Raw genomic sequence first — 18,118 nt, forward strand, 5'->3', positions numbered from 1 at the left:
ATAAACTTTTTAATCTAAGTATTCTCCTTTCGAAAGCATATTTTCGGGAACTAGGCCCATTCTAACTGTCCAAGACAGGTATGTAATTAAGGGAATATTCCCCAACAATACCAGAGTAATTACATGTAAAAACCACATTTTTAGCTGTATTTTAACATATAACGAAAATAAAAAAATTTAGAACATCAGCGTTTTTATAAAAAAACCTACCAGCACGACCTCTAAAAAAACGTTTCTTTTTCAAAATAAAAAAATACTTATCTCTTTTTTATCACAAATAACAATATATTGATGTAGCGTTTATGAATTTTTAAAAAGAGTGTTTTTTGAACCACTATATACACTAGATACATACATACATATGTATATAAATATGGGCATACATACGCCATGCATAAATATGTAGGTATGTATGTACATACATACATAAATATGAAACGCTGTCGAGTACTCATGCGTATGGCTAGCTTTATGGGGGCGTCAAGTTCATAAAACTCAAAATATTCACCTATAACGGTTATTAACCTTTTTTCTTGTTGAGTAACTGACGAAAAATTTAATGTCAATACAAAGTGACCCTAAATGTATAGTGCCAGTGAAAACATTGCAACTAAATCAGTGTATTGTAATTAGTCTCAATATCAGCTTTTTTAATTTTTGCTTTAACTTTGAAAATACAGACTTCAAAATTTTAACACCATTCTTATTATTTTAGTTGCGATCCCGTAGGAGTCTGGACTTGTCACAAATAGCCAGAGTTAGTCCGGAAAACAGTACTGAAGATATTATAAATGTGTGTACTGGAGCGCTTTCTGATAAGTTCGAATTCGTACTGGTAATCGACAAAGCTTGTTAGGTTTTCTACTAAGCCTAGGGTTGAAAATTGGGGAAACGAACTCATATCGTTTTTTTATTACGAAAAAACCTCTAGGGTCTTCTGTTGGTATTGTTGCTTTCCCTAAACCTTTTTGCCATAAGACAAGAAGATTTGTGAAATTTGTTACTGTTAGTTAATTCTTTTGACAGGGTGAGAAATCCATCATCCCTTTTAAAATTTCGTGCGGAAGCGGTTTGTCTCCAAATTAAACTTTACAAGCGTTGACATAATAGGGGACGCTGAAAAGTTTTGAGCCTAAGGTATTACAATAGCTGATAGAAATGTATAAAAAATTATTTATATAGGAAGATTATCCTCTACTTCAATGCACTTCTTACATTTATCATAAAGGGCTTTAAACGAGCTTAGACGAGTACTGCCGCCTTCATTTCTTCTTCAAATTTAAGAACAGGAAGTAATCGCTGGGGGCCAAGTCATCTTTTAAAATATTTCCGTCACCTCTTCCGACATCTCTTCAAATATTTTCGGCGGCGTTCTTTGCCAGGAATTTCATTACAGCTCTGTGCAATTTCGTACAATGTGGCGGATGACTAACACATGGTGATGTTTACGGCTCAATTACTGAACGTGTAAATGATGTTTATAACTACTAAGTATCTTAGCAATTGGTGACACGCAGGACAATACATTAATGACCATGGGCATATATGCTAGCTTCTGGCAGCCCCAATTGTCCACCCCCCGACTCAGGAAACTTTACATTTTCTTCTTTTTATTTAATAGCGCTGTAACCGCGGATTTGGCCGAGTCCAAAAGAGCTCGCCAATCGTTTCTCTTCTGTGCTAACTGACGCCAATTGAAAATACCAAGTGAAGTCAAGTCCTTCTCCACCTGGAATTTCAAACGCAGTGAGGGCCTCCCTCTTCCTCTGCTACCACTATTGGGTTCCGAATTGAATACTTTCAGAGCTGGAGCGTCGGTGTCCATTCGAACAACATGCCCAAGCCAGGGTGCCCGCAGCTTTTTTATTCGCTGCACTATGTCTTTATAGTTGAGAAGCTCATACAGCTCCTCGGTCCATCATCGTCTTTATTCGCCACCGACATCGCAAAAAGGCCCATCAATCTTTCGCAGAATCTTTCTCCCGAAAACCAATCCGCCTCATCAGATGTATTCATTGTCTATGTCCTTTTCACTTCCAAGTATATCATCATATAACTTGTTTATACCTACGCGAAACCGCATTCACAAAAGGCCGACTTGATTCAACACTTATTTCTTTCAAACGTTTATTCCTCAGTTATTATAGCGCAATCGATGCAACCGTATTCAAAAGTAAACAAAAGCTGTTGGTTTTATTCGACATTTGTTTAATAATAAATTTGCGCGTTGGACCGAAATGGAAGCGAACGGTAATACAAATTTATTATAATAATAATTCCAATTAAAAACGGGCTGTATAAAGAAACCCAGGCAAGTTTGACTTCGCGTTATATGAATTATGTATTTATATTTGTTTTCTAACCGATGTGAGATATACAAAACCGATTTGAAAACAAATTCGGAAACGTAGGCAAAAGAAAAGCTGCTCTCCGATTGCTTTCTGCAGCTGCACAGACCACATTCATACTTGTCATTATGCCTAATTGAGAAATATATAATATAGCAAGATACTTGAACCAGTAGGCAACCGAAAACCTGAATGTAATTGAGTGTGCTGAGCATATAAAGCGAATCATAACAATAACAAAAGAACACAGGCAATACGGTGACAATCACTCTGTACAGCTTTTAAAATCAGAAACGAATACAACTGAATGCTTGGATATGGAATTACGCCTCTCGCGAATAGTTGATCGACAAAACATTGAGCAAACCACCCAGCCGCATCGCTGAGAGAATACTTTCACCGTTCTCTTTATATCCCATACCTAGATTCCACAATAACATCATTGGAAATTTTTAAGCAAAAAATAAAACCGACTTCAATTCTCATAAAAAATTTTAAGATTAACGTTAATTTCTTCATGATCGAATGATTGGATTTAAACCAAACTACTATGTGACCACCTGTGAGGTAATACCTTTTTCTTTAAAAAAAGAATTATACGAGTCGTGGTCCAAAGTTATGCGGTAACATACACAAAAATATATATATATGTATATTATAAAATATTCCGACGAATTGACGAATTGAAGTCGTCGGTTAAAAACTAAAAGAGGAACTTTAGTTCTCGGTTAAATTCTTACCAGCGCGGAAGAGAGATTTAAGCCAAATGCGAGAGATTTGGATTCGATTTTAGTAATTTCAGGAACATAGTAAAAGTTCTGTAATAAAACGTTAATTTTGTTATAAAATCATGTAAATTCTTTATAGTACGCTTCTGGCTAGGTCACCCAGTAAAATAAGTTATATAGCTGTATTTTCTGTGTAGTTTAATATTCAATAACCCAAAGTGCGATATTCTATAAAAGATAAACTAAATAACTGACTGACTGCCAACAAAAAATCACAGGACATCCATTAAAATTGTCAATGGCGATGTCAATATTAGAGTTCCTGGGGTATTCTTCGGTTCCGTTAACAATCCTAACTTAATAAACAAAATCAATGAAATCTGAGAGTTGGGCTTCGAAATCTTGAAAACGCGTTTTTCCAAACTTCATATTTCTACTTTCTGAAAATCAATGTTTGCTTAAATAATTTTGTATGAAATTTCAAATGAAATAATGGGCAGAAAATTTCAATGTTAAAAAGTTTGTTCGTTTTTAAAAGTGAGGATTTCAATGGGATTTTGTTGGGATCTGATTGAAATCCAAGGTGTCGAGGTCATGAAAATATATAACAAATCACCTCCCCCCCCGATTTCGTGAAATCGCAGAAGAAAAGTTCTAACCACGATTCCAGCATTGCGATTATGGCATTCCTATCGGCCATACAATCTGTAATACGTACATGCATACATACATACATTCGAATATGATTGTACTAACGCGCATATTTATTTAACCTAAAGAAACTATTAACAGTACAATAATTTGTTTTGTTTAACTCGAATATATTTATTTATTTTTAACGTTTGTTTTAAAATTTTTGTTTTAAGATGCATACATATTTTACTTACTTATTTTCACTGAGGTTTCCGCAACTTATGTCTATGTAGGCATACATACAGTCTGGGTCGAAAATATGCATACCCTGACGTTTTGAAAATTTCGATGAAAATTGCTTGCTTTTTCCTGACTCCTGTATCAAAAAAAATATTATTGTGGTTTCTGCTGTTGAATGAACTATATGTTTATAAAAAAATAAGAAATATTTGGTATGGAATATATAAATAAATAAAGTCGTCAAAACGTCATACATATTTTTGCCGTTGACTGTATGTGTGAGAAAAAATTTTTATAAAAAAAAATACATAACTATGTAGTTACTTATGCAAAAGTATAAACTTTACCTTAGCCTGAGTATTCAACTAAATTGTTGATTTTCATTTTAAGTTTAATGCACTATTTTATTAAGCCATTGTAAATTAGCACAGAATAATGCAAATAACTTTTCTTTTAAATTGAGGTACGTATTTAAGTTTTGCGCAAAATTGTACTACATACATACATACATAAGTACATATATGCAGATATTTTAAATATACGTTGAATGACTGAATGCGCGCAGCTACTTTATAAAATTTTTTAATATACAAGTATACTTGTTTTAACAAAAAAAATTAAAATATATAAAAACAAACAAAAAATTGTTAAATATTATTATTATTATTAATATTATTTTTTATTTTTCATATTTTACTTCATTTAATATAATAAGTCATTTTGCATTGAATTATACTCGAATAAATGAAAACAACGAATATTGCTGCTATTATTTTATTTTGTTATACTATGCACACCCAAATCTGCTTGTGTAAATTCATGCATACTTACTACATACTTACATATATAAACACTTTGTTATTTACAATTACATACATTAATGATGAAACCGCGGCATCTTAATTTTGTAACCTAGTTTTTTTTTTTAATTAAGTTTGTATTCAAATTTGCACAAAATAACCCCGTTTATGGCATTGAAATCTTTTGTAAGCTCTATATAGGACAATAAACTTATCTATTAATATATGTATTCATACATACTTATGTACGTATGTATGTATATACAAGTATACATACTTTTACTTGTACTTTCATTAAAAACTTACATGAATGCTCATAACCGCATGACTTATGGAAAAGAAAGTTAACATTTATCTCTGCAGGGTAAATATTAAAATAAGAAAAATTTTAATTATTCTACTTTAGCGGCACCCTGAAATTGTGCATATGGAAACTGTGCATACGAAATAATGCATATGAAAAAAACCGAAATAATGCATACGAAAAAAACCGAAATAATGCATATATGCACAGTTTCGGTTGAAAACCGCAATAATGCATATGAAAAACCCGAAATAATGCATACATGCACACTTTCGTTTGAAAACTGAAATAACGCATATGAGAAAAACGAAGTAATACATACATGCACAGTTTCGGTTCAAAACCGAAATAATGCATATGACAAAAACCGAAGTAATGCATACATGCACAGTTTCGACTCAAACCCGAAGTAATGCATATGACAAAAACCGAAATAGTGCATACATGAAAACGAACTTCTTTCTGAGTAGGCGGCCTTCGGTCGCGCTTAGGGATTATAACCCTTACTAAGTAGAATTCTCCTTTCTGTGTTGCCGCAAAAGGGGACCGGAAGTATTTTTGCGCAGAACTTCTTTCTGCGTAGGCGGCCTTCGGCCGCACTTAGGGATTATAACCCTTTCTAAGTAGAATTCTCCTTTCTGTGTTGCCGGAAAAGGGGGCCGGAAGTACTTTTGCGCAGAACTTCTTTCTGCGTAGGCGGCCTTCGGCCGCGCTTAGGGATTTTAACCCTTACTAAGTAGAATTCTCCTTTCTGTGTTGCCGGAAAAGGGGACCGGAAGTATTTTTGCGCAGAACTTCTTTCTGCGTAGGCGGCCTTCGGCCGCGCTTAAGGATTAAAACCCTTACTAAGTAGAAGTAAATAATTCATATTAGAAAAAACGAAATTATCCATATGCACACTTTCGTTAGAAAACCGAATTAATGCATATAACAAAAACCGAAATAATGCATGCATGCACAATTTCAGTTCAAAACCGAAATAATGCATATGGCAAAAACCGAAATAAAGCATACATGCATAGTTTCGGATGAAAACCGAAATAATGCATATGTGAAAGACGAAGGTATGCATACATGCACAGTTTCGGTTGAAAACCGAAATAATGCATATAACAAAAACCGAAATAATGCATGCATGCACAGTTTCGGTTGAAAACCGAAATAATGCATATGAAAAACCCGAAGTAATGCATACATGCACAGTTTCGGTTGAAAACCGAAATAATGCATATGAGAAAATACCGAAATTATGCATATGCATACTTTCGTTTTAAAAGCGAAATAATGCATATGAAAAAAAACGAAGTAATGCATACATGCACAGTTTCGGTTTAAAACCGAAATAATGCATATGGTAAAAACCGAAATAAAGCATACATGCACAGTTTCGGTTGAAACCGAAATAATGTCTAAATGCACAGTTTCCATATGCGCAATTTCGGTGCCCCTACTTTAGCATATATGTACATACATACATACGTACAAAAAATCATAATGGCGCTTGGCGCGTAATGCCGCTTATCCACTAAATGCATACCTACATACATAAATCCAAAATTTTCACAAAATAGCAAACAAAATTTTGGAATGGTATTGTAACTGAACTCATTGATTATACATATACCTATGCATAAATATGTATATACATTAGGGTGGTACAAAAAGAGTAAAGTCGGAATTTCAATGCTCTCACCCCTAGGATTGTTCTACGTCGAAAAAAATATACCCTTTATTTTTGCATTTTGAAATCAAAAACAATTTAGAGGTCACTCAAAGCGCTTAAAGTTTTCCATGTATTTTATTTGGGGAAAAAACAACTTTTGATAGAAATGGTATGGAATTCTTGAAAATTAATAGAGCAATCCTAGGGGGTGAGAGCATACAAATTCCGACTACACTTTTTCTGATGTATTTTTTGACCCACCCTAGTATACATATGTACTATGTATGCAGGATTCTATTACTACTACAACGTTTGTTTTTTACATTTACGGGCTAGTTTCGGGCAAATGAACGAAATGCTCTTATAAAAGTGAAGCATGCCCAAAACCTTGGGAATGCAAAAACCCATTTTCTTGTTAAATCAATAGTTCACTTATCAATCAAATAACAGCTAAATGTGCCTAGCTATATTAATTAGTTAAAATTTTAATGTTTATAATTCTTCTTCTTCGGGTAGTTTGACAGTTTTCACAACTATTTTTCCGGGCGATCTAGGGCTAATGAGAAAAAAAAATTACTATCTCGAAGTGGCTCGCAACAGTCCGAGAACCAACAATACAAAATTGGCAGTAACGGGTAACCGCTGGCGAGCTAAAAAAAAACAAACCTATTATTTTCTTACCATTTACAATTAACTTTACGCAATAGGGTAATCAATATTCTTTTTTTCTCCCTTCCTTGATGCATTACCTACTATCTGACGGATACGAGGTACCGCGCGCCAAGCGAGGATATGTATTAAGAGAAAATCCTAGCATTCATCTGAACGCGTAAATGCCTCATAACCACCTAAACCTCGTAAACTTACCTAATTTTGTATGTGAACCGATTTATTTACGAGGTTTACGCGGTTACAAGGCAGTTAAGTGTTAAATGAATTCCCATATTATGCTTGTTAAAAAACTCATAAAAATCCTATAAGAAAAAAAAACAAATATGTCTTATGAATTATAGCGTGGACTGTTTTAAAATTTATCTGCCAAATTAGAACAACTGTTTTTGAATATAGGCTTTAAAAAAATATTTAGGATAAATTATTAGATTAAGTTGTGACAAACTGTTTACTAAAAGTTCACATAATATTACATATATTATAATGTATTAGATAACTAAATAATTATAAAAGCTAAGGATTTGAAACCATAAGTGCGTAATAATATTGTCCGTAATTACTAATATATATATACAATAGGTTTTACATGCCTATGAAAACTTGTAAACTGCATACAACGATTATTAAACATACATATGTACATGTGAGCATTTTGTGCTCTCAAAATTAAAATTTTCGTTTCATTGTTCTAAGAAAAATATTGAGTGGAGTTTTAGAAAGCGTCTGTTGTAGTCTTGCAATGGGTTTGATGTTGTATAGTACACTGAAGTCAACGGTTATCACATCTAAATCGACCATGAATCGATGCGTGAACGAAGTAAGTTTGGTAAGTACTTGATATTGCATTATATATGTACATACATATTAGGGTGATCCCAAATAACTAATCTATCGAATATTACCTATTTACAGAGAAGAAAATTCTCCCATTTGGAAAATTTTTTTTTCTGAGTTTTCAAAAAATAGCTGGGTATGCAGTTACATAGCTTATGAAATTCTAGTAAAACAGGTGCAATTTATAAGCGGCTAAAAAGTCGCGTAGATTTTTAGTATTTTTTTTTTTTTTGCTGACGGCTTTTGTAGTTTTTTTTTTATATAACAAGTGCAATTTATTAAGGGTGGTATTATCACTTGCGAAGCGAATGAATTTGGCGAAGCGAACGGTCTGGCGAAGCGAATGGATTGGCGGACGCAACTTAAATATGCATTAAGAGTGTTCTTTTTTACCAGCTTGTGGAAGTTCTTTGCATCGCGAAAGCTTTTAATTCCTTCCCTGCCCTTAAATTCGCTCCGCCAAACCGTTCGCTTCGCCAAAATCATTCGCTTCGCAAGTGATAATACCACCCTAAAACTATCGTGAATTGTAATTTTTATTTTTTTCAAACTGTCTTACGCATTTTATTCTACAACAAATTTAAGTTTATTTGGTAAAATGTGCAAGAAGTCGTCAGCAAAAATTAAAAATCAACGCGATTCTTTAGCCACTTAGAATTTCAGGTAACTTCAAAATTTTTCTAAAAAATCAGATTAAATAGTTCAAAATTGTTATGACATAACACTTAGGGCCAGCTTTTCAGTGCCAGTTTAAACTTAGATTACGTAAACTGCGTTTATATTGAACAGCTGGCTGGCATTTGATTGGCTAATCTTAATTTAAACTAGTCAGCCCGACCGTTTAAACTAAGTTTAAACCACAACCGTGCACCAAAAAACTGGCCTTTAATCAAGGTATTCTTACAGTTTCGTACGTTTTGATTAATCCTAGAAAATAAGATGACCTCATAAGAGTATTATTCCTTAGCAAAATTTGGCGCTTAATATTTTATTGGAAATTTTAATCATCTATTAGCCATTTTTTCACCATTGGTTCGAAAAGGACCGGTCTGGTGGGATTTTATAGGTTAAACTGTTGCAAAAAAGTTTACCACTCTTGTTTTCAAAATGGTGGACAATCTACAGCTCGGAAATCAAGTTTTCAGTATCAAAAATAATATACCAATATGCAAAAAATTTTAAGAACTTCGTAATTTAACATAACGGTAGATAAGACTATTACAAACATTTATTAATAGCGACTTAAATTACTCCAATAACTTAACTTTTTTAATTTTTTTATTTCTTTCAATTTAAATATAATACATGTATGTATAATGTGACCAACCGTACTTCTTCCGGAAGCACAGTACTTATTTTTGAGCCGTTGTACTTCGTACTTCGAAGTACAGTCAGATGTACTTCTTTGCAATATTTTGTTCTACCTTTTAAGTTAAGTTTTCTTTAACTGATTCTAAAAAGTAAGTCATCTCAGTTAAAAAGAGTACTCGTAGATCAACACACATGTAAATTATGACTGTCAATCACTTCACATCTGTAGCTGACAAATTTCATTGTGACTATTCAATCAATAAAAATGTGTTTAAAGGCCGGTCCACATAGAACTTTCGCGTTGATTTTGGCGTTAGCATTAGCGTTGGTTTGACAGAACGCACGTTAAAAGTATGCTTGCTACGATGAACGCTTGGCACCGAATGCCTTGGCCACTAAATTAACATACTAACCACAGATAAATTAATATTTCATATCAATAAATGCATGAAGAAAGTATATTTGGATTGTTCCCTCCTTCCAAGACTCGTATGGCCTAATTTTTGGAAAATAAAATAAAGAGATTTATGATGGGAGATTTTCAAACAAATTTTTGATTTATGAAGCATTCTTTATTTTTTATACTACTCGGCTTTCTCATGGAAATTTAATTTATATTTTTATAACTCCAGTCTACATACATATCGCGAACTTTCTTCAAAGGTGTACTAATTCAATATTTACCTTATCCTATCAATTTAACTGAATTAAGTTTTTAAAATAGTTCAAAAAATAAAAACTCGCTCAGAGCGAGAGAGTAACATTGAAAAGTACGGGATCGCTTTCTAGTAAAAAATGGTAACTTCTGTCAACTTAAACATAACCTCAAAATTTTGGCCTATTTTGTATGTAAACACACTCAGCTCTTACATGTAAATAACCAAAAACATTTTCAAATTCATTAGAATCCACTTAAACAAGTAATTAAATACTTTTCAACATGAATTAGCAGAGTGCACTTTTCTTTTGTTTACAATTTGGTTGGTTTCCAGTAAAATCTGACTGATTCTGAGTATTTCTGACTAGTCCGACCTCGTACGGGATCGCAACTAGTATTTCCAAAAGTATTTTCGACAATAAACACCAGAATTGTAATATTTAAAATATTCCTCAAATATTCCCAGTAGCCAACTTTCTTAAACCTCTTTATTTTGATACCCATATTGCAATATTTAATTTATCTTATTAATTAAAATAAACAAAAATTTTCAAACAGGTGGCAACGTTCCCCAAGAAAATTTTCGGCTGTGAGCCTTTTGAAACCTCTTTATTTTGACAGCCATATTGCAATATTTAATGTATCTATCAATTTTAGCAAAACTGTAATTTTCAAACAGGTGGCAACTCTCTAATTTTTTTCTTCTTCTAGATTTTAAGTTAAACTTCAAGCAATACATCGGTGAAAACTGCTTTATATTTCTGTACAGACAGACAGACAATCAAAATTTCTAAAAAATCTTAATTTGGTTTCTGTTGCTCTTATAAAGACCGCCCATATTAATTTTTCTTTAATATCTATTATGTACAGACATCGGCCTGTAAAAATTTTATTATATGAATAGATTTTTGGAAAATGGGCACGACACCGCTTATGCTCGGTAAGCAATTTATCGATTTCTACCAAGCCCAGTTCATTTAAATATATCACTAAGTCTAATTGAGCATATTATCGAAAATGTTTGAAATCGGCTTCTCATGTACATAGTTTGAAGAAAGGTGAAAAAAAACTATATTTAATCCGCCCCATCCTATACTTCTTTCCTTGTTAATTAAAAAATTAACGTTGTTGGATTTGGTACACTGTCAACGTTGTTGTATATTCTGCTTTTACCATTTTTTCATTATTTTCATACAATTTTTTGTTCTCAGGTCCTGTACTTCTTTAAGCCATGAAATAGTTGGTCACATTATGTACAAACCTCATACCTTCTGTTCGCCCACCCATCAGCGCACTCAACATTTCAATTCAAGTAGAAAGCAGCAATATTTAACTTTAAAACTAATTCAAGAACGAATTAAATAAATTTATAATCTGAATTAGCATTGTGAACGCTTAACGCTGACGAGATCACATGATAAAATTAGTAGTAGCCTCATGGCTCTTTGGAATCTGCCTAATGGGCAGTTGCGCCGCCGCCACCGATTATTTTTAAAGTTGTCAACGCCGCCGCGGCAAAGTCTGTCGGCGTAAGCCTCTAATATGTATGTAGGGACTCCTATGTACTGTATTGAAAAAGAAAAATCATCTTATATATATTTCATTTCTTTATTATTGTAAAACATTTATTTAAACTTTTTCATATCATGTACATTTTTCATTGTATTATATTATATGTATATTTATCACGCACTTTAGAATGTTGTGGAACAATGATTAAATGCGTTTTGAAACATTCTCAAATTATTTTTGTCTATGATTAATTCAGTAGATTAGTATTTTTAGAAGTGACATCCCTTAATCCAATGTTTTTCCTTAAAATTAAACTTCTGAAAAATATATATGTACATTGGACTGCGCCTTATTTTGCAACTTTGTCCTACAAAGCAAGACTCCCCCCAGAAATGTTCATTTGGTCATAAAAAATCGGATAACGGAAAGACTTGCCTCAAAGGCCCTAAAGTTCAGCAAATTCATGGAATTTTTGACCAAGTGGTCAAAATTGCCTATAAGTCAGTGGGAAATTTAATATATTTTAATGGCATTTGATGTAGTTTTTTCTCCCGATGTCAAAAATGGCAACAATATTTTTCAACTTTCGCAACTTTTAAAGTTATTGAGGTTTTTTTCCACGTAAAATTACAACTTTCTAGGATTTCAGAAGTTAAATTTTAGCCCAGTAAATTTAGATCAAATTGGTACGGAGAAAAAAATGAAATTCTCTACAAATGTGTATACAGCCCTTTTGTTCGAAAAATTCAAAATAAGCTTGCAAATCGCACAAAACCCCCAAAAAAACATAAAATCCAGGATGGCGGAATGTTCCCGTATGAAATTTAGGGGCAAGACTGTGGATCCATGATCTACGTGTCAAATTCGCTACTACATTTTTTTCTTCGTACCTACCCAACAAGATCCATTATAACATATTAAATTTCCCACTGACTTATAGGCAATTTTAACTGCTTTGTGAAAAATTCCATGAGTTTGCTGAACTTTAGGGCCTTTGAGGCACGTCTTTCCGTTATCCGATTTTTTATGACCAAATGAACATTTCTGGGGGAGTCTTGCTTTCTTGCTTTGTAGGATTTGTAACATCAGTAATCCTAAAAAATTTTAATTTTACGTGCGAAAACCCTCAATAACTTTAAAAGTTGCGAAGGTTTAAAAATATTGTAGCCGTATTTGACATTGGGGGACAAAACAAGTTCAAGTTCCATTAAAAGATATTAAATTTCCCACTGACTTATAGGCAATTTTAACCACATTGTGAAAAATTGCATGAAAATCTGAACTTTAGGAGCGTTCAGACACGTCTTTCCGTTATCCGATTTTAAAAATTCTTCGCAGAGCTTGTTTTTATTACCAGATCAAATTTCTAGGGATCTTGCGTTGTAGCTTAACGAAAAATGTTCTCCATACAACTAAAGCGCAGTCTAATGTACATATATAGTTAAGGTATCCACACCTGCCAGGTTATCAGTTTTTTACTCGGTTTACAACAAAAATATAGAGAATAATAATTTTTAAACAGATAACCAGGCAGGTGTGAATACCCCAATTGTAGCAAAATATATGCATGTATGTATATGTATACAGACTGTGTAGATGACTTTAGTAGTGTAATAAACAATCTAAAACTTGGTAAAACAAAACAATAAAGTTAATTAATAAATAGCGCAATTGTCAACCTTTTTTAAGGCTGATTTGAATTGCTCACGACGTAATTGCACGAAAAACATTGCTCACACCAGCCACGCTGGTGACGCCACGTAAACCAGTATTTTGAAAGTAAATTAATAAGTAACGTTCGCCATTTCGCATGTTGATGTCATCGGAGAAATCGAGGCGAATGTCTTCTTCATTCTGTAACTGCTGACGGCGCAAGCGTTCATGGTTGCGATGACGGTGCCGACCTGACCGATGCGTGCCGGGTGTTTCGAAGGTACCCTGCCTTGGTTCCGGCGACGATGGTGGTGACTCGGCTTGATTGACATACTCATACCCTATGTATTCACTCAGACTAGCAAAGTCTTCCCGATAAATACCGATCCAGTCGTGATTTCGTTCCTCAAAATCATTGGGCTTTAGATATTGCACTATGTTTTCCTCGCCGATTTGCCACTCAGCGATTTCTTTGAAAGTTACGCAAGTTGCTCGATAATTCGGATAAAGTTTAATACTGAATTCGCTGCTCACTGGTTTATGATCACTTATGTTATAGGCTGGATGTGACTTGTATGATCTTTGTTCGATGGCTAGTCTTTCATCGGGGCGTTTATTGAGCGGTTGCAAAGCATAGAGTATACGGTCCGTCCAAGCAGGTCGGCGCTTTAAATCGTAATTCGATGTACCTTCGTGAAATTTGAAAGTCGGTGGGAATGCAGGCAAGCGCTCATGCATTAGATGGAATGCTTTATGCAACTTAGTTCTCACATGCAACAACTGATCGCGTTGAATGAGTTCAGACATCACTTCCTCCTTTTTAACATTGGCCAAAACTTCAGCTGGACTGTCATCACCCATCAGACGAAAATTAAGATCGCCAAACCAAAAAACATAATCGTGGTCGTATATCTCGCGATAGTGTGGTACATGGTAGTGGTGATTTTCCATAATCTGCTCATAGTCTTCAATGCGTTCATCCAAATGGTGATCATGAGCAGCCAAGTGTGCCACAACAAAAGTTAAAGCGCAACCATATAACGAAAAGCGAATGCTCACTGCACCTTTGTTACCCCAAATACCGCCAAATCCCGTTCGGGTGAACTCGGGCTCAATATCTCGCATATGCTGAACATGTGGCCGACGCACTAGCAATGTAAGTAATAAACCTTGCATTTGTTCAGTTTTTATGACCACATAGTCGAAATCCCGAAGTAGTTTTTTCACTTTGTGCGTCCACGGGTCTTCCTTGAATAGACCTAACATTTGTTGCTGTGGTTGTACGTTCACCTCTTGTAAGCCAATGGCGTAAATGTCAGGCAAAACTTGTTCCTTTTCGTCATCAACACCTTGAAGTCCCAATAGTGACCGCAAAGAAATATTATCCGGGAAACGAGTGCCCACATTCCAAGTTACCACATACACCGAAAATGTTTCCACATATAGTTGCTGTGGCAGCTGTTGCGAATCAGGTACCGATTCATGGACATCGCCTGCCTTTGCCGAGCTTGACATTATTGTTATATCACTGCTATGTAAACAAAAAACGATGACAGATTAATTATCAAGTGAAAAATTAACTTAATATCCTAAATTTTAGTAGATCTGCTTTGAAATTGCGTCAACACCTCGATTCACCTTCGTCTACACTATATTATAAGGAGGTGAGTAATATTTCTTGGTTGGGCGAAAAATAGGTTGCAAAAGCTGGTCAAAGCGCGGAATGTTGTTTTTGTTTAGATTGCTAGTGAAATGAAATCACGTACATATGTACAGACAAACATTAATAATAGTTTTGTTCGCAATACAAAAAAGGTTTACAAGTTTTACAAAACGTGCATAAAGAGAGCGCAGTTTGACATTTCATTTGTAGAGGATGTTGCAAATTTGTGATGGGAAGAACTTCGTTAAACCTAAAAATGTACAATCTTGTTGCGATTTGCTAATGAAAGAAGTTTGTACATATATATTTTATTACTTAGGTCAGTGTTTGGCAAATTTTTGTTTGGAAAATTAAATAATTACGAGCGAAATACACCACACAAGCGGTTTAACAAACCAACCGTTCCCACGACAGTCTGGTCTACGTAACCGGAACGACCCAGATTTATAACTGGTCAAGGACTGTCACTCCAGCAACACTCCCCATAAATTCTTTGGGAAATCTGTATGCTGATACAACAACCAAGCGAAATATCCGCTTAAGGAAAATTTGAACAAAAACCAAATTTTTTCGATTTTCTGACCGCCATGCGACATATTTTCGCAATTTTTTTTGTTTTTTTTTTGCGTTTTAAGTTACTCTACTATTCCAAACGGCATGGCAAAGTCCTTTTCGCGAAAAACCAAGGCGTACTCAATACACCATGCCGAAAAACTGTTTATGTTTCTCTCTTTGGGAGAATTTAATCTCTGAATTTTGTTGCTTGCTCGTTTCTGACCTTTCTAAACGAACACAACTATTTTTTTCTTTTGACATACGAGACCGAAATGTCAACATCAGCTGTTGAAAATGTAGGGTTGCTTGTAAATGAAAGAAACCGCTCTTAAAAGTTTCGAGTAACCAATACTTCATGGCATACCGGGATAAGATTTGTTCAAACCAATTTAAATGCCAATTTGTTTTACCCAAGGAATCATAAGGAGTAATTTATCTTGGAATAATGAAATATTGAATGGTCTTTGATAGCCTCGATATTGATCATGTGCTGTTTTTTTCGTACAAAATCAAATCGACACTACCGGAGCCACCTAGATATTTGGAGCCCACCTCCATTAATAATTATGCGTTTTGTCGGCTTTTTAAATTTTATTATTTCGTGGGTTTTCTTATACCTAAATAATAATTAAAATAAAAATACGTTGTTTTATACAAGCGATATCAACAACATGCATGCGTCCTCCGAAAACATTAGTAGCACTCGTTTTGTATCGACCTTTCCAATGCAAAATTGTATTCTTCATTTTCGTCCACCGACATTTGACGCGTCAGCAATGCTAAAATGCTGTCTACTTGCAATTGTGTTATTTCAAAGTCACTTTTTGTACTCAGTTGGGGCGCCAGTTCGAATGGTATACCCTGAACATATGGGACTGGCGCCGTGGTATCACATCCGCTTGCCGCGCTTGATGTCGATGGATAAACAGGCGGTCCCGGAAATTTACCCATTCCAAACGTGGGTGGCATCGGTGGATACATCCCCATACCTTGTGTAGGTAGCCTAGCAGGATCGTTGTCAGAAGTCTTGCGTTCTACAAAAATGAAATCATCTCCACCTCCGCTTTCATTAGATTGGGTAGGATCCGCAGGACCTTGAATTACTTCTACTGGCGGTGAATCTGGCTTCTTCTTAGAGAAGAACGAAAGCATTTTATACTGAATCAAATAAGTATTGTACTGATTTCGCTTCTATTGACAATTTATTTTGCGTTTTTAGTTTAGTATTGCTCTATTTTTATTCTATTCTTTTGTTGACTCAGTACTGCTTAGGGTTGTCGATGTAAATTTTTCATGATAAGTTCACAATAGTCGCAGCATTTTATTTTTTCGTTTGATTTTTTCCTATTACTGGCAGTCTTCACAGGATAAAGTTTATTGCTGTCCAGCTGTCTTTTTGGTCGCTAGATATAAGTTATATCAGTGGCAATATTTAGGTGAAATCCCAAATTTCTCGGACTAAAACTACACCTTTTCTAACAGTATTTCAGAACAACACAAACGTATTTCGGTAAAAGCAAAATAAATTTCATAAAAGCACAAATGTATTTCATAAAAAACACAAATGTATTTCAGAAAAGCTCAAATGTATTTCAGAGAAGCTCATATGTATTTCAGAAAAAGCCAAATAAAATTCAGAAAAACACAATTGTATTTTAATAAAGCTCAAATGATTTTCAGAAAAACACAAATCGTCGCCTGGGTAAAAGATTGTCGTATGTTACGCAGGTACGTATGACGCTTACGAAAATCTTTTACCCAGGCGTCGAAATGTATTTCAGAAAAGGGCAAATGTATTTCAGAAAAACACAAATGAATTTCATAAAAGCACAAGTGTATTCCAACTTGCCCTGAAAACCATTTGAACTTCCCTGAATTACAATTTTGTTTTTCTGAATTTCATTTGGCTTTTTCTGAAATACATTTGACCTTTTCTGAAAAACATTTGAGCGTTTCTGAAATACATTTGCCCTTTTCTGAAATACGTTTAAGGTTTTCTCAAATACATGTTACTTTTTCTGAAATTCATTTGGCGTTTTCAGAAATTTATTTGGCCTTTTCTGAAATAATAATAATAATAGATTGGCGCTTACACATATGTTAGTGTTTGGCCGAGCTTCTCCTCCGATTTGTGGCGTGCGCCTTGATGTTGTCACACAAATGGGAGGGACCTACAGTTTTATGCCGACTCCGAACGGCGATTGTATTTTTATGAGAAGCTGTTTTTCGTGGCAGAGATACACTCGGAGGCATGATAAAAATATAGCTAGGTAGAACCGTTCTCTCAATTTGTCGGCCATGATTTTTTTTTGAAGTTTGCCAACATTTTAAAATCATATAAAAGTGAAAATAAAAAAATGAAATTGTTCGAAATCGTTGTTGCTTGAGATTGAAAATGAAAATGTGTGTGTGAGTTTGTGAGTAAATTTAAAAATTAAATTGTTTGGAAACGTCAATAATTTTAAAAGTGACTCTCAGCGGTTCTACCTTACTATATTTTTTTATCATGCTCGGAGGTTTGCCATTGCCTGCCGAGGGGCGATT

At 34.4% G+C, this 18,118-nt stretch overlaps 2 protein-coding genes across 4 annotated transcripts; both read right to left on the reverse strand.

Moving 5' to 3' along the window:
- Nucleotides 1-12,504: 12,504 nt before the first annotated feature.
- LOC118752236 (inositol polyphosphate 5-phosphatase K-like) lies at nucleotides 12,505-15,836 on the reverse strand. 3 transcript variants are annotated; one of them, XM_036487087.1, is made up of 2 exons: nucleotides 15,659-15,836; nucleotides 12,505-14,887 (listed from the first exon to the last, which is right to left on the reverse strand). In XM_036487087.1, the coding sequence occupies exons 1-2, from the start codon at nucleotides 15,676-15,678 to the stop codon at nucleotides 13,408-13,410; spliced, it is 1,500 nt and encodes a 499-aa protein (XP_036342980.1). In that variant the 5' UTR covers nucleotides 15,679-15,836; the 3' UTR covers nucleotides 12,505-13,407. The 3 variants fall into 3 exon arrangements, with proteins under 3 accessions (XP_036342980.1, XP_036342982.1, XP_036342981.1); XM_036487089.1 differs by lacking the exon at nucleotides 15,659-15,836 and adding an exon at nucleotides 14,995-15,354 and having other exon boundaries at nucleotides 12,505-14,884; XM_036487088.1 differs by lacking the exon at nucleotides 15,659-15,836 and adding an exon at nucleotides 14,995-15,351 and having other exon boundaries at nucleotides 12,506-14,887.
- A 252-nt stretch (nucleotides 15,837-16,088) lies between these two features.
- Nucleotides 16,089-16,990, reverse strand: LOC118752237. Its single transcript, XM_036487090.1, has one exon. The coding sequence runs from the start codon at nucleotides 16,724-16,726 to the stop codon at nucleotides 16,268-16,270; it is 459 nt and encodes a 152-aa protein (XP_036342983.1). The 5' UTR covers nucleotides 16,727-16,990; the 3' UTR covers nucleotides 16,089-16,267.
- Between the last annotated feature and the right edge of the window lie 1,128 nt (nucleotides 16,991-18,118).

The sequence above is a fragment of the Rhagoletis pomonella genome, unplaced genomic scaffold (assembly GCF_013731165.1).
Source record: "Rhagoletis pomonella isolate Grant_MI unplaced genomic scaffold, Rhpom_1.0 Rhpom_scaffold_01336, whole genome shotgun sequence".
Lineage (NCBI taxonomy): Eukaryota > Metazoa > Arthropoda > Insecta > Diptera > Tephritidae > Rhagoletis > Rhagoletis pomonella.

Coding starts and splice junctions, on each gene's coding strand:
- LOC118752236 (XM_036487087.1), bottom strand. CDS start 15,678: ATGCCGTTTGGAATAGTAGA. Junction 14,888..15,658: donor ATGCCGTTTGGAATAGTAGA/GTAACTTAAAAC, acceptor TTGTTTACATAG/CAGTGATATAACAATAATGT.
- LOC118752237 (XM_036487090.1), bottom strand. CDS start 16,726: ATGCTTTCGTTCTTCTCTAAGAAGAAGCCAGATTCACCGCCAGTAGAA.